We start from the raw sequence: 14,811 nt of genomic DNA, 5'->3' as shown, positions 1-14,811 counted from the left end.
ATTATCCGTTGGTCTTTCCCTCTAGATTGTAAGTTCCTAAAGAGTAGGAACCTATGTACCATTCATTAATGCCTAATACATTGTATAGCATGTAATAGGAGCTCAATAAGGGTTTAAGTGAATGAATAAGAGTTCAAAGGATAGAGTATTTTCATTGGTTCTCTCATACAAACTACTCATAGGGTATGGCAATGAAAAAGGAAAGGCTTAAAATTTGGGTCTCAGTAATGAAGAGAAATAAATAAAATAAGGATGGTTTGTTTTTATCCGTATCCCCCAATATAGGATATTATTGACTTCTCATCACTTTCAGGATAAAATCCAGACCTCTTAGCCTAGCTTACAAAGCTCCTTACAATCTAGCCCCTGACTTCATCTCTGTCCTTACCTTTCTCTATACGCACACGTATAACCTACTTTCCAGCCACTTAGATTTCTCATCTATTGCATAGTCTTTCATCCCTCCATGGCTGCGTTCATAGTTTCCCCACACCTATAGTACTCTCTCCCTCTTCTTTCACTCACCCCTTTCCTGCCTGACTGATGAATTTCTAGACTTCTTTCAAGTGATCTATAGTTATCACCTATGGGCAGCTATCCCTGAAACTATCCCTCCCTCTTCTGTGCTCCCAGAGCCCTTGGTTGATTATTGTAAGCACCGTACTGTCAATCTTTGTTGGTCTGTCTTTTGCCCCCTCTGCAAAGCGACATCATCTTTATACCCAGGCCTGTAACACATTCTAGATGTTTAATATAGTGTGAAGGAAGGAAGGACTGTATTTTCAGATTTGCAAAAAAAGTAAATTTCTGATAAGAGACATATGTTGAACAAATCTAGGATTGACTTTGCATCATCTGGCCAATCTGGAACAATTCCATGTCTTTATTTTCAGAGGTTAGGTGGCTCTGAGAAATTGGTCCTAATAGATCAGAAGCAAAGAACAAGTTTAAAGAGCTGGAGCTTATTATGTTGCCCCAGATTTGGTGCAGTACAGTAAAAAAAATTTTATATGTTAGGAATTTGTCTTGTCACAGACATTTATCTACATGACTTAATAATGCCTTAGAAAGTAAAGCAATGTGCCAGTGGATAAGACATTAAAGCAAAGAGAACAGATGAGCAGTGACTTATAATAACATAGGATGTAGTTTCTAATAAAAGTATATTTATCAGAACACTTAATTTCCCTTTGGGAAGGGAAACAATTTTTTATTTCTGATTATAAACATAATACATATATCTTAGTTTGTTCAGGCTGCTATAACAAAAATACCATAGACTAGACAGCTCAAACAACAAACATTTACTTCTTACGGTTCTGAAGGCTGGCATATTCAAGATCAAGGTGCTGGCAGATTCAATATCTGGTGAGGGCCTACTTCCTTTTCATAGACAGCCATCTTTTCACTGTGTCCTCACATGGCAGAAGAGGCAAGGGAGCTCTCTGGGGTCTCTTTTAGAAGGGCACTAATCCGATTCATGAAGGCTCTACCATCATGACCTAATCACCTCCCAAAGGCCCCACCTCCAAATACCATCACAATAGGGATTGGGTTTCAACATATGAATTTGAGGGGACACAAACATTCAGTCTTTATCAACACATTAATGCAGAATGCTTGGAATATCTTGAAAAACACAGCAATATAAACCCCTCCCAAATCTAACTGCCTAGAATTAACTATTGTTAATTCTTTAGATGTATCCTTCCAGTCTTTTTTCTTGTATATGTGTTTGGGTATCCTTTTAAATAAATAATTTAAAAACAGTTTATGTTGTATATATTGTTCTACCTTGTTTTTTATATTAATATGTCATGAACATTTTCTCACATTAGTAAATACTCTTCTACAACATGATTTTAAATTGGTGCACAGTATGCCATCATGTGGCTATACACCACTGTTTAACCAAGCCTCATTGTTTCAATGTTATTATAAACAGAAGGATAGTAGTGTGGATGACTAAAGAAAGGGTGATCTGATATCTTCCTGTCTTCCTCAGGTTGTGGAGGCCTCTCTTACTTCGGAACTCTATTCTAATAATCCTCTGAGTATCACCTCAGCACCTTGGGCATACTCATGGCACAATGGCCGACCCTCAGGAGCGCCTGAGCTGCTCCTCCTCCCCACGCTTACCCTTGAGTGAAAACAAAACCTTCAATGGACTACAGGATGAACTCACACCAATGGGGAGCCAGCCTTCACCCAAGCTCCTTAAGGACCAACAGGAAAAGGGGGTGGTGCAAACAGAGCTAACTGAGGGCATGAACAGCCCCATCACCACAACAGTGTTGACAAGCGTAAGCGAGGATTCCAGGGACCAGTTTGAGAACAGTGTTCTTCAGCTAAGGGAACAAGATGAATCAGAGATGGCCATGTCTCAGGGGAACAGCAACACCATGGATGGAGAGAGCACGAGTGGAACTGAAGACATCAAGATTCAGTTCAGCAGGTCGGGCAGCGGCAGTGGTGGGTTTCTTGAAGGACTATTTGGATGCTTAAGGCCTGTCTGGAATATCATTGGGAAGGCATATTCCACTGATTACAAATTACAGCAGCAAGGTAAGCTAGAGTATGAACCAGGAAGGTATTTCCTGTGTAAACACAGCACCATCATTAACTAGATAACCTTTGACCTGTGGATAAATTAAAGAACTAGGACCAGATAAATACCTCATATTGATTTCCTATATACCTGCTGAATGGAGCAAATTCACATTTGTTGAGTCTTTTATGGTCAAAGCCCATCTTTTGTGGTTGTCCAGTCCAGTGGTGTCCAAAGTAGACTACATATAAGACAATCCATGGCATTATGAGGAAGAAAATGTTACAGCTCCTGTTCCTTTTATCTCATCATTTAAAATTTCTATTTTCATGCATGTATTCATATATATTTGGTATTTTAATAAAGTTGTACGGATATATAATTTATAAATAAATCAGTGAGTGCATGTTTAAAAATTTTTTAATAAAAGTTTATATAATCAGAAAGTCTGGTGGCTACTGGACTAGTTCAATACTAGACAGAAGCCACATGACAAGTACTGCCCCTGAAGATTCCAGGCCTGCCTTAGGTTAGTAAAAAGGAATTATTATCTTGCTGTCATAGCACAGAAAGCTCACATTTTGAGGAAAGAACAAAATATGTAACCGATCTTGAAAAGCTTTATTATTTCTAAATTCAACAGCTCTTTAAAAAGTAAATTTTTAACTCCCATCATTATGTAACATATATATTCATATATTCCAATTCAAGCAGTATGCTTTTGACATAAAGGCAACACATGGCCCTAGTGTTCTTTATACCTTCATTTATATTCTTTAGAAGAAGTTTTGTCTCCTGATGACGAAAGTAATATATGTAGAAAATTTGAAAAATACAGGTCAGTTCCAAAAAATAGTTAAAATAATCCAGGATTCCCAGTCTCCTGAGAATAACCACCATTAATATTTTTGGTATGTATTGTGTTAGTCTATTTGTGTGTGTGTGCTTTAAAAAAAATAGCCATACTGTTTTGTAGGTTTTTCATTTCATATTGTGAACATTTCCCATAGTATGAAATATATGTCTTCAGTATCATTTTAATGGCTGCATAATGTTAAATTGTGTGAACTTGCCAATATTTATTTAAGCAATCCTCTATGGCTTGACACTTAATTTGCTTATTATGTTTAGTGATTATAAGCTACACTACAATGAACATCTATTAGTTTTCACACACATCTTTGATTACGCCTTAAGATAAATTCCTAGAAGAAGTATGGTTGGGTTCAAAAGGTTTATTGTTTTTAAGGCTTTTGATACATATCTTTATAGCCTTATGTAAATAATTCAGTTGTTATGAGTTCTCTCGTGAAGAATTCTGGAAAGGAAAACTGTGGACCAGAAATGAGATTGTTTTATTTATTTTATAACTGAATGTTGGACTCTGTGACCCTCTCTTAAAAATTATTCATCTCGGGGCTGGCCCCATGGTGTAGCGGTTAAGTGTGCGCACTGCGCTGCTGGCGGCCTGGGTTCGGACCCGGGCGCGCACTGACGCACCACTTGTCAAGCCATGCTGTGGTGGCGTACCATATAAAGTGGAGGAAGATGGGCGTGGATGTTAGCTCAGGGCCAGTCTTCCTCAGCAAAAAGAGGAGGATTGGCCTGGATGGTACCTCAGGGCTGATCTTCCTCACAAAAAAAAAAAGAAAATTATTCATCTCTTTTAGTCAAGACTGCTGACAGCTTTTCCACAATAGCCAGTTGACATCAGTCACCATTACGTACTTTTCCCATGCATTCTATTTTTCCTGTTTCTCAAATACTTTCTCCTAAACCAATACCAACCTCTCTCCCTTCCTTCCCCACAAGTGCATTGGGATTTACTGATAAATCTGTCAATTCCAGGTGTACTTTTCAGGATTTGTCAACCACAGCATCCATCCCTGCTCCATGCAGAAATTCTTTGTCACTCCCTGGGTTTTGTCTGTCTGTCTGTCTCTGTGTCTTTCATACATACTCTCATACCTTGCACACTCCACCCTTTTTCCCCCTCCATTATCTTAAAGTTTCAAGGAAATTAAAAAGTTGTTCCTTGTCACACAATGGTTAGGGACTTCTATGTTAAACAGTATTATTGTTTTTAAAATTGGAAATAATGATAAGCACAAAGAGGAAAATAAAAATCACTTGTCATCCCACAACCAGCGATAACCACCCTTAATTTATTTTTTAAAAATTCCTCTTCTCTGCTTAGACACAAAACCTACTAATATCTACTGATTTGATAAACTACATTTGGTTTTTAGGATCTGAACTTGTCTAGTCTCATAATTATTTTGGTGGTAACTTGAAGGTCTCAGGATCTAAATGCAACGTTGAGGTTCAGACTCATAAAGAGAAGTAACATCCTGTGTCTGTTAAAGAAAAGTCACATCCCGTATCTGTTAAAAGGAGCCTTTAAAATTTATTTTATTGTTCTATAAACTTGTATTTAATTTGTCTTCCAATTGATTCTGTGACTTTCAGAAAGGCTTATTTCAGGAATAAATAAGAAATAGGCCTGGTCAGTTTACGCTTACAGGGAACAGCAGCTGCCTCACTCTTCAGCAGGTGACAGGAATCCTACTGCGGGCTGGTGTTGCTGTGGGCTGTAAAAGAGATTTGCTAGCCAGAAACTATGTGCAGTTTTTCCCTTGTCAGCTCTGGGATCAGGGAGCTAATCTTTAATCCTGGATTACAGTCAACCAAAGGATAGCACGTGTGACAGATGTGTCCCTGCATTTGGTACTTATGAGGAAATTTCACTAGATTTTTGAAAATTTTAATGATGTCTTCATCTCCCATTTAGTATGTTGGTAGTGAAGTCTAAGTAAGGTAGTGTGTGTAATTGGAATCTTTTATTGCCAAATAGTTCCCAGTCTCAAAGCAAGTATTGTCACAGATGTGTCTGAATAAACAAAGGAGAACTTATGCGTTAAAGTGGGTGGGCATGTGGCTTTTTCTCCGTCCTAGGGATCATGGTGGATACTGGAATTAAGATAGTAGTCATAGTGATGAATCAGGGAGAAGATAACAGCTGGGACAGAGTACCAGTGGGACAGATGTAAAAGCAGCAGAAAGTCTGGAACTAACCCTGGAGGGAGCACAGCCGGTTTCTATTGTTGTGAGGTTAGTGCTCGAGCTCGTCAGTGATCTAGGCCTCCAATTTTGCACATCCTTGTTGCTAACATTCTTTTTCTGACATTTTCCTGTTCCTTGGCTCCCTACTAGATATTGACAGGGACATTGGGACAGGACAGAGAGGATTAAATCACATCGATCAATTTTACTTCTGGTAATCAGTTCTAGTGAAAAGATTGATGGAAAGGTTGTTTAAGTATTACTTTATTTTACATTGTGTGTTCTTGAATTACCAATGCTATCCCCTTTATTTTTCCATGGATACTTAAGACTTGGCTGAACATAGCTGGATAACACAAGCATGAGCTACTGTTGGTAGAGGAATATTTTGTTCCTTATTATATTATCCTCAACCTTTGGTATTTGAATGCCAAACATACTTATCATTTGTCTTTTAATAATTCATTTATTTCTCATTTTCTAAAAATACTAAGTAATAGGCATTATTTATTAAAAATATAATAAATTACAGTGTAAGCATTTAAAATTATGTGAAAAGAAAGGGTTATTTAACAAATTGTCTTGGGATCACTAAATAACAATATGGGAAAAAATTAATTTACATCAGTCCTCACACCATACACCAAAATAAACTCCAGATGGATATAAAGGTTAAACTTTAAAAAAATCAACTATAGATCACTCTTAGAACATGGATTAGAAGTAGAAGAAATTACAAAGGAAATGACAGATGACTATAAAAATATTTTGTTCAAAAAATAAAAGAAAGTGGCTTTTGTAAAATATTCTCTTCATATATTCAAAGAAATAGAGAGAAAGCTCCTTCAAGTTTATGAGAACTACGTATCTATCACTCCCCAAAATTTCCTCCTGTCCCTTTCTCCCACCTCTGACCTCTGCTACCCCATCCCAATGCAACTATAGACCTGTTTTGTTTTTTGTTTTTTGTTTATTGAGGTCATATTGGCTTATAACACTGTGTAATTTTCAGGTCCATCATTATATTTCAGTTTCTGTATAGATTGCCTCGTGTTCACCACCACTAGTCTAGTTTTTATCCATCACTGTACATATATGTCCCTTTATACCCCTTACCCTCCCCCCATCCCCTTCTTCTCTGGTAACCACTAATCTGTTCTCCTTATCTACATCACATACAACTTTTACAAAGCTGTATACATATGAGCAAAGACTAGAGGAGAAGATGAAAACTGGATATGGGATGGGATTTCAGATAAAATACATGTTTTTCTGTTTTTTCTAATATTTGCTAACGTTTCTAGTATTTAACAGTAAATAAAGATTGAGTAAATAGGAAAAAAGACACCCAAAGATTGTCTAATTTTAATAGTTATTTTATGAAAAGTTAGGGCAACTTGGACTTCTATAAAGTTATTCAGAGAAATATTATGTTCTTGCTCGGTTATGTTCTTGCCCAGAATCCAGGAATAGGACTTTATTCAGCCCCCGGAAGGTCAAAATGACAGTGTGTTTAGTTCTTCTCTGGACACCTAATGAGTAAAACTCTTTTACAGCGTGTCATCAATACCTGCGTGCTGTGTGCGCTGCACCAATAAGCCTGTGGGGACCCAAGTGAGACTGCTTCAGCCACTCAATCCATGTCAGCCGTTAGATGCCATAAAAATATTGAAAACAGTCAAGTCTGTAACTCACTGCTTCCTCCCAAATCTCACTTGGTACCATTTGTTCCTTTAGTGGTTTCATCTTTGTGAGCTATTTTTATCTAGAGGGATTTGTTTTTAAATAGCATCTAATCGATTCCAATAGAGCAGACACCTTTAATACTGCTCATATCATAAGAATGGGACGAACGCCATACTATAAACCAACCGCACTATAATTTTTCCTGCTCTATGTATTGAAGGTCATGTTTTAACCATTGTAATGAGAAACCACACTTTATTAAGAACGTACAGAATTTCTTTTAAGGTAGAGAAAATTAGAAAAGAAGGAAATGTGATTCCCTTCTAGATGCTGATGAGCTCTTTCTGCTCTTGCTTCATCAACATAGTACATAGTGAGTTGATTTGATTTCAAGACCAGAATATCTTTGAAGCTAATTCAATGCTATCTTGTTCAGTGTTCTGCAAGCAGTGGCCTTTTACTGATCGGTGATCTGATGAGAATCTCTTATAACCTTTAACGTTGTCATCATCCTTCTCCTCAGTCCGTGGGGCTCCAAGCTCTTTGATGTTCATTTCTTGCCAGTGCAGTGATAATGCGCTGCTAAAAGGGAAGACAAGGAGAAGGATCAATGGGTTATATTCTTAAGTTTCATAAGATTAAAGCACATACTGATTGAATTTTTGAAGTGCTTTATTTAAAATAGCATTTTATTCATTAAAAGTAACATAGCTTATAGTAAAAAAAATTTTAATACTGAAAAGGATAAAGAACATAATATGAATCAACAATAATGCCACCACTTAGAAAGGATCCCTGTTAAATTTTTGGTGCAAAAAAAAAAAATCAAACTCTAAGAAAAAGAGAAACTTGAAAATACTGCATCTATATGGATAAACACGTCATGACTAATGACCCACTTAGTTACTTTGTGAGAGGCAATGTGGTATAGTAGAGAAGGCACTGTCCCTGGAATCAGCCAATTCTGGATTTCTGGGCCCTGTTCTGCCACTTACCAACTATATAACCTTGGGTAGGTTACTTAACCATTCTATGTCTTACTTTTCTCAACTTTAAATAACAATAATAAGACCAAACTTGGAGGATTGTTTTAAAGATTAAACACATGAGATATGTAAAGCACTATGCTAGGGTCTGGCATAAACTAAGTACTCAATAAAAGGTAGATACTAATGTAAGTATTATGTATAATTAAGTCCTTAGGAGAGTATTATTGAAAATGAATTCAGCAAGGAGTAATGGAGCATCTGCACTAGAAATTCAAAGAGGAATAAAACAACACTTATAAAGGGTGATGGGGTAGGGATAGTGGTGTAGAGACAGATGGGTGAATTGACTGAACATGCAAGCTTGCAGTGAGAGATGGGGCTGCGGGAGAGTCAGGATATGTTTTGTTTGGAGGAGAGTATATTGGAGATCTCTGATCTGCTTGATTTCACTGGTTAAAAATTGATACAAACTAGTACATGTGCATATCTGATCTATAGTATCGAGGCCCATAGAAAGGTTATATCTTTTGGTGAGTTACCAAGTGGGAAACAAAAAGGAGAGATCGTTTTGGGTGATGGTGAAGTTGGTACCTTCAGAGTAGCCTTATAAAATGGTCCCTGAGCAAATTCCGAGATCTCTTTAAGCTTGTTTCTTGCTTATGTGCCTAGATACTTGGGAAGTGCCATTTGAGGAAATCTCAGAGCTGCAGTGGCTGGGTAGTGGAGCCCAAGGAGCTGTCTTCTTGGGCAAGTTCCGAGCGGAGGAGGTGGCCATCAAGAAAGTGAGAGAACAGAATGAGACGGATATCAAGCATTTGAGGAAGTTGAAGCACCCTAACATCATCGCTTTCAAGTAGGTCAAGGCGGTTTTGTTTTTTGTTTTTTTAAGAAATAGAGAGATTTTCTTTCCCCCAATATAACATTTAAGTTCCTGCTTTGAAAGACATGTTAAGAACACGCTATAGACTTAGCACTCTGGTGGGTGCTTTGGGAGGGTACCAAAGAACTATTAAATTGGAGTCATGTCTTTAAGGATTTTACAATCTAATAGTTCGTTTTGCCATATCTCCTGCTATTTGGAAGGGACGTACATGGGACAGAGAGAGAGAAGGTGGATTCCTGTCAAGCAGTCAGATCTACTAAATCAAGCTAATTTATTAATAGGGTGACAGAGGTCACTTTGAGATAACCTGGACATCCTAAAATTCATTTAAGAAAACAAAGCTAACATCTGAAGTGATCAGAGAATAATTAGTACTTATGGAATAGATATGTATTTTTTATTAGTTTCTATTAGTGTCCCTTCTTAAATATTAACTTATAGTAACAGTTACCTTCAGAGTATTTCTCCATGCCTCATCTAGGTTTTGCTAGATCCCTTTTCGAGTAATGCCAAATACTCTGCTTTCTAAATCTAATGATAGTAGCGTTATTGATGATAGTAAGTTATATGCTATTTTCTTTTCACAAAGTAGTTGTTTTCAGGAGCGTGTGAACATATCTTTCTAGTTTAGATCATTATTTTCATAATATTGGCAGGGATCCCTAGCAAAAGGGGGTGGCTCAAAGGTAAATTTGTGGAAATCACCAAATTTGGCAGTGCTGAGCTCTAAATATGTGTAATCTCTTCTGCCTGCACATTTCCCTTGAGTTCCCTCTTTTGCCAGCCTTCAAATTTTGCCCTAGACTTGAACAAATAAATGGTGAGTAGCTTTAGAGAAGGGAAGATGAAGAACAGGAAAGGTAGCCTTTAGGTGGGATGAAAGTTTAGAAACTAGAACTTCTTGTATATTTTATATATATATATATTTCAATCCTAGAAACTAGTATGACCAATGAGGCTACATTAAAAGTGGAATAACTTATACATCTCCCTTCCTTAAGCTAGGTGAAACTTCTCCCAGCCCTCAAGAGAGATTCTTTCCTTGATAAAACTCCCATTATAAACCTAAACCTGTCATGTGATAATTTTTAATTAGAATCACATCCTCAATGTAAGGAATAGAAACCTTGGGTACAGGTTTTATAGAATAGATTTAAATGAGTATTGAAGTTGAGTTTTGATTCCCAAACAAGACCCCTTATAGAAGGGGAAAGACTTCTGAAAAGATGAGAAGCATTCAACTAAGATACTAAACGAATTGCTTGGATTCATTTCCTTGTGGAAGGAACATCCATGCAGAGGACATGGGAGAGGGAGCTTCAGTTGCTGTAGTGATTCTATCATTGGTTGCCCTAGTAGGGCCAGGAGGATGTGAAACTAAAACAAAATGCTGTGGAGACCAATTGTAATCTGTCCAAAGATGATCAATTTCAACAGACAATAGGAAGATTATTACTTTTGTGTGTGTGTGAGGAAGATCAGCCCTGAGCTAACATCTGCCAATCCTCCTCTTTTTGCTGAGGAAGACTGGCCCTGGGCTAACATCCATGCCCATCTTCCTCCACTTTATATGGGATGCCGCCACAGCATGGCCTGACAAGTGATGCGTCGGTGCGCACCCGGGATCCGAACCGGAGAACCCTGGACCTCCGCAGCAGAGCACACGCACTTAACCACTTGCGCCACCAGGCCGGCCCGCAGGAGGATTATTTTTAAGCAGACAGAATATCAGAGACTCGCTTCTTTCCTTCATTTTACTTTACTGAGGATCATCACTTCCAGGATGCTACATCATCCTAAATGGAAGGAAGAGCCTTCCATTTAACTAAACGTTTAAGCTTAGATCACTAGGACACTGGGTGTGAGACACTGAATATTCTGTAGATTAACATGGCTTTTTGGCCTCCTGAAGTGAACTAGGCTGTGAGTCCCAGGTAAGAGGGCTTTCCAGTAGGATGTCCTGGGTAACTGAAGGTAGAAATGTGTCCTAAGAGGATGGGTGTGAGCAGCTTTATTTTTCCTTCCCTTCTTTTGCTTTGTCCTTTTTCCTCCCAGTCTTTTCCATGCTTCACTCTTCTGACCCTCCTACCTGCGTATGCAGTTTTCAGCATTTTGGACAAGTATTGCCCTGCTGGTGCCCAATTCTTTAGGCTGAAGACGCTTGAATAGTCTTTACCTCTCCAGGGAAGACAATAGTGAGACTGTGTCCCTGCCCATTACACCATGCTCTTGAGGCATTGTGCAGTGTTGTGTTTGCACCCATCTGTGCCATGTGTTGCTTGGCCAATGAATCATTCAGGACCGTCTGGAAGATATGAAGGCATGATTAGATTTTAGTATGTCTCTCTCTGGATACTGATTTCTGTGCTTACAGCTTCTTTTGAAGTTAGTAAGAACCACGTACAGAAGGGGAAGTGCGAGAAAAGAATACTATATTCTTTTTTTCTTCCAATTTTTTTTAAGTAATCTTTTATGAAAACCCAACCTGACTGTTCCTAATGGAATTGAGTGCCAAGGGGAAGAAAAGGTAGCAATTAGAAGTGATTATAGGGCTGTTATTTATAGCTACTAAGAAGCCTTGTCATAGTACAGGGGTGATGGAATGATTGCTTCTCATTCGTCAGTCAAGAAGGATGAAAAGTACATAACATCACTGTTAGACCCTTTCTGCCTGTGTTTGTGTGACAAGTCAAAGTGTACTTGAATAAGATGCTTACTAGGTTCAAACAAATATTTATTTTGATTCTTAAGCACATTACGTTATTCCTGCCTTGTTATTTCTCTGTAATGAAAATTAAATTGTTTGTAGTTGCTATACACTTGTACTCCACTGAGCTTTCCTAAAAGTCAAGTAACAGAAACTCGAAAAAAAATTTTCACCTAAAATCAAGAAGAGGGGCCGGCCCAGTGGCATAGGGTTTAAGTTTCCATGCTTCGCTTCGGCATCCTGGGGTTCACAGGTTCGAATCCTGGTGCAGCCGATGCACTGCTCATCGAGCCATGTGTGGCGGCGTCCCATATACAAAATAGGGGAAGATGGGCACAGGTGTTAGCTCAGAGCCAATCTTCCTGACAAAAAACACCCGAAAAACAAAAATCAAGATGAGAATTCTGAGTAGCTTAGAAAATGATAGGAGAGTAATAGAAATAGCTTTGTGGCATTTGACAGGCAGATCAAGGCAGGGAAAGTGAAGACTAATTATACTTCTTTGTAACCTGCTATTGTTATAAGATTTTCACATGATCACAAGTCATGGCCTCTAAAGTCTTTCCTCACAGCTGCCTAAGAGATAGGGCGTGAATTGGTAGCTGGCTGAGGACTTCAGCTGGCAGTCTTGTAGATAGAATATTCTGATAACTTTTCTAGAAAGTTTTGAAGGAAGACATACATACCACTGAAAGATGGGACATAGAGAACTATATGTGGTAATTTTTCTTCTCTTTTCTCATCCTCAGAACAAAACTGTGAAGTAGAGTTAATAAGATTTTCCCACTTTTATAAGGTGACAATATTAACATAGGAATCCCCAGTATGCTTGTCTGTACAGAAGTTAAAAAGCTAAAAGGGAGGCAGTGTAGCATAGTGAGTGGAAAGAGCACGGGCTCTCAAGTTAGACAGACTGGATTTGAATCCCGGATCTGTCCCTTATTAGTTGTCTCTTCTTGAACAAGTCACTTTCCCTCTCTGAGCCTTACCTGTAAAAACGGAAAAGGTAATATCTATCTTACAATGGTTTGGGGCAGATTAAATAAGACAATTAAATAAACATGTAAACATGCCTGAGAAATAGATTTTCTTTCATGTTAGTCCTCTTGTTCCTACCCCTTGCCTCTGCACGTGCTTGTGTGAAGGCTTTATCAGCAAAGAAAGTTAACGGTGAGTTAAGAAGTATTTGTTAAGAACTTGCAGTGAACTTATAGGCCATGTGGTAGAAAGAAAAGAACTTGAAGACCTTTCCCTTCCAGAAGCCTATAATCTGTATGGGGAGAGAAAAATTGCATGTAAAAAACTAATGGCTGCTAAGTAGGCAGAGGAATTTAGAGAAGAGAAAGATCTTTTTAGACTGGAATAATGAGGAAAGGCTTCATGGAAGACGTAGGAATTGATGCAAATATAGGCTGCATAGAAGTATAATACATTATGTAGCATTATTTTTATTCTAAACAGAAATGTTTTTCAAAGACTATATAAAGTAGAAAATTGACTCTTTTTTGGTCCTCAATCTAGTTAGTTATCTTAAATTTGAGTAATTTAAAATTCAACAAATAATAGTAAAAATAGCAATATTTTATTTGAATTCTCTCTGTACACTATATATAAAGCCCTCTATTTAATTTTAAAAGGAAGATATTTAAATTATTCTTAATCTAAAACAACACAGTATCCAGCCTACACAAGTCTCAGGAAAGGGTGCTCTTTGTTCCAGAATGGAATGGTCCCACAGAAAAAGCACTGGGTACAGCACAGCATATAGATATCTGGAATGACCAAAACAAACTGAAATTGTCTGTATGCGTAATAGAGAAACCTGTAGACTAGAGGGGTTTTAATGGTAATTTAAGAATCAGGAAAGATTCTATGCATTTTAAAAATAATATGGATAGAGAACGGGTCTTTATTAAATTTATTAAATATTCTTAAACTATAAATATGTATACATGTATGCTTGTATGTATGTGTGTATTATATACATGTTTGTGTTTTCTTGAAAGAGGTGTTTGTACTCAGGCCCCATGCTATTGTATCATCATGGAATACTGTGCCCATGGACAGCTCTACGAGGTTTTGCGAGCTGGCAGGAAGATCACGCCTCGACTGCTAGTGGACTGGTCCACGGGAATTGCAAGTGGAATGAATTATTTGCACCTCCATAAAATTATTCATCGTGATCTCAAATCACCTAAGTGAGTTCTGGAGCTAGTTTTTTGGCCATTTTGTTTTATTGCTTTGTTATAAATAAGGAATTTTATCAGCCATAGTTGATGTCTTTAGACATCTTACTTTCAGTTCAGTTTAAGTCAGTACAGTGGGTAATTCTGTTTGCATGTTTTGGGAATTGTTGTTGACCTACTTACGTACTATATGGCAGGTATGTCCATGCACCTGACACTGGTTTCCCGTTTTTGTTGCTTTTTAATGGTAAAACTGTGAAACAAAATTCATTATTAACTGAAGTATTCACTTTCCATCATCTCAGATAATTAATGCCAAACTTTCCCACTTGAAGACTTGATTTGTTGTTTTCCAAATGTGTTCCCAAAAAAACAATTTTTTAAACTGAGTTTCAGAAATGTATACAACAGGATAAAAATGGATGAATAAGAAACAGAGGCAAAGAGAAAATAAAAACATTAGAACTAAAGCTTGTTCACAAAGTGTGTGCCATAATATTCTGTGCAGTCCTTGGAGGTGGACTTCATATTTGGCTTTGAGCTTCCTAGAGTCTAGGCAAAGAAGAAAATAAAGAGTTACAAGGTTCACAATGTCCATAAGCTAATATAAACTGGTCATTTAAGAGAAGCAGAGCTGTTTCTAGTAATCTTTGTTTTCAAAATGATTCTTTGGCTACCAATAATCACTTTAAGAGGAGTGTGTATTCAGTTCCCCAAATTGCGTGAAGGAAAGAAAGGAATTGATAAAA

General features: G+C 37.6%; 1 protein-coding gene across 4 annotated transcripts in view; it reads left to right on the top strand.

Moving 5' to 3' along the window:
- Positions 1-14,811, top strand: part of MAP3K13 (mitogen-activated protein kinase kinase kinase 13) — a 162,228-nt gene that overhangs the window by 119,102 nt on the left and 28,315 nt on the right. For all 4 annotated transcript variants that reach the window (XM_087439897.1, XM_087439898.1, XM_014783111.2 and 1 more), the window contains 3 exons: positions 2,006-2,565; positions 8,956-9,139; positions 13,883-14,074. In XM_087439897.1, coding sequence (XP_087296023.1) covers positions 2,091-2,565; positions 8,956-9,139; positions 13,883-14,074 — 851 coding nt within the window. In that variant the 5' untranslated portion in view covers positions 2,006-2,090. The remainder of the gene's footprint in view (positions 1-2,005; positions 2,566-8,955; positions 9,140-13,882; positions 14,075-14,811) is intronic.

The sequence above is a fragment of the Ceratotherium simum genome, chromosome 15, assembly GCF_057802395.1.
Source record: "Ceratotherium simum simum isolate JZ-2026a chromosome 15, ASM5780239v1, whole genome shotgun sequence".
NCBI lineage: Eukaryota > Metazoa > Chordata > Mammalia > Perissodactyla > Rhinocerotidae > Ceratotherium > Ceratotherium simum.
This window is presented reverse-complemented; position numbering and strand designations above follow the sequence as displayed.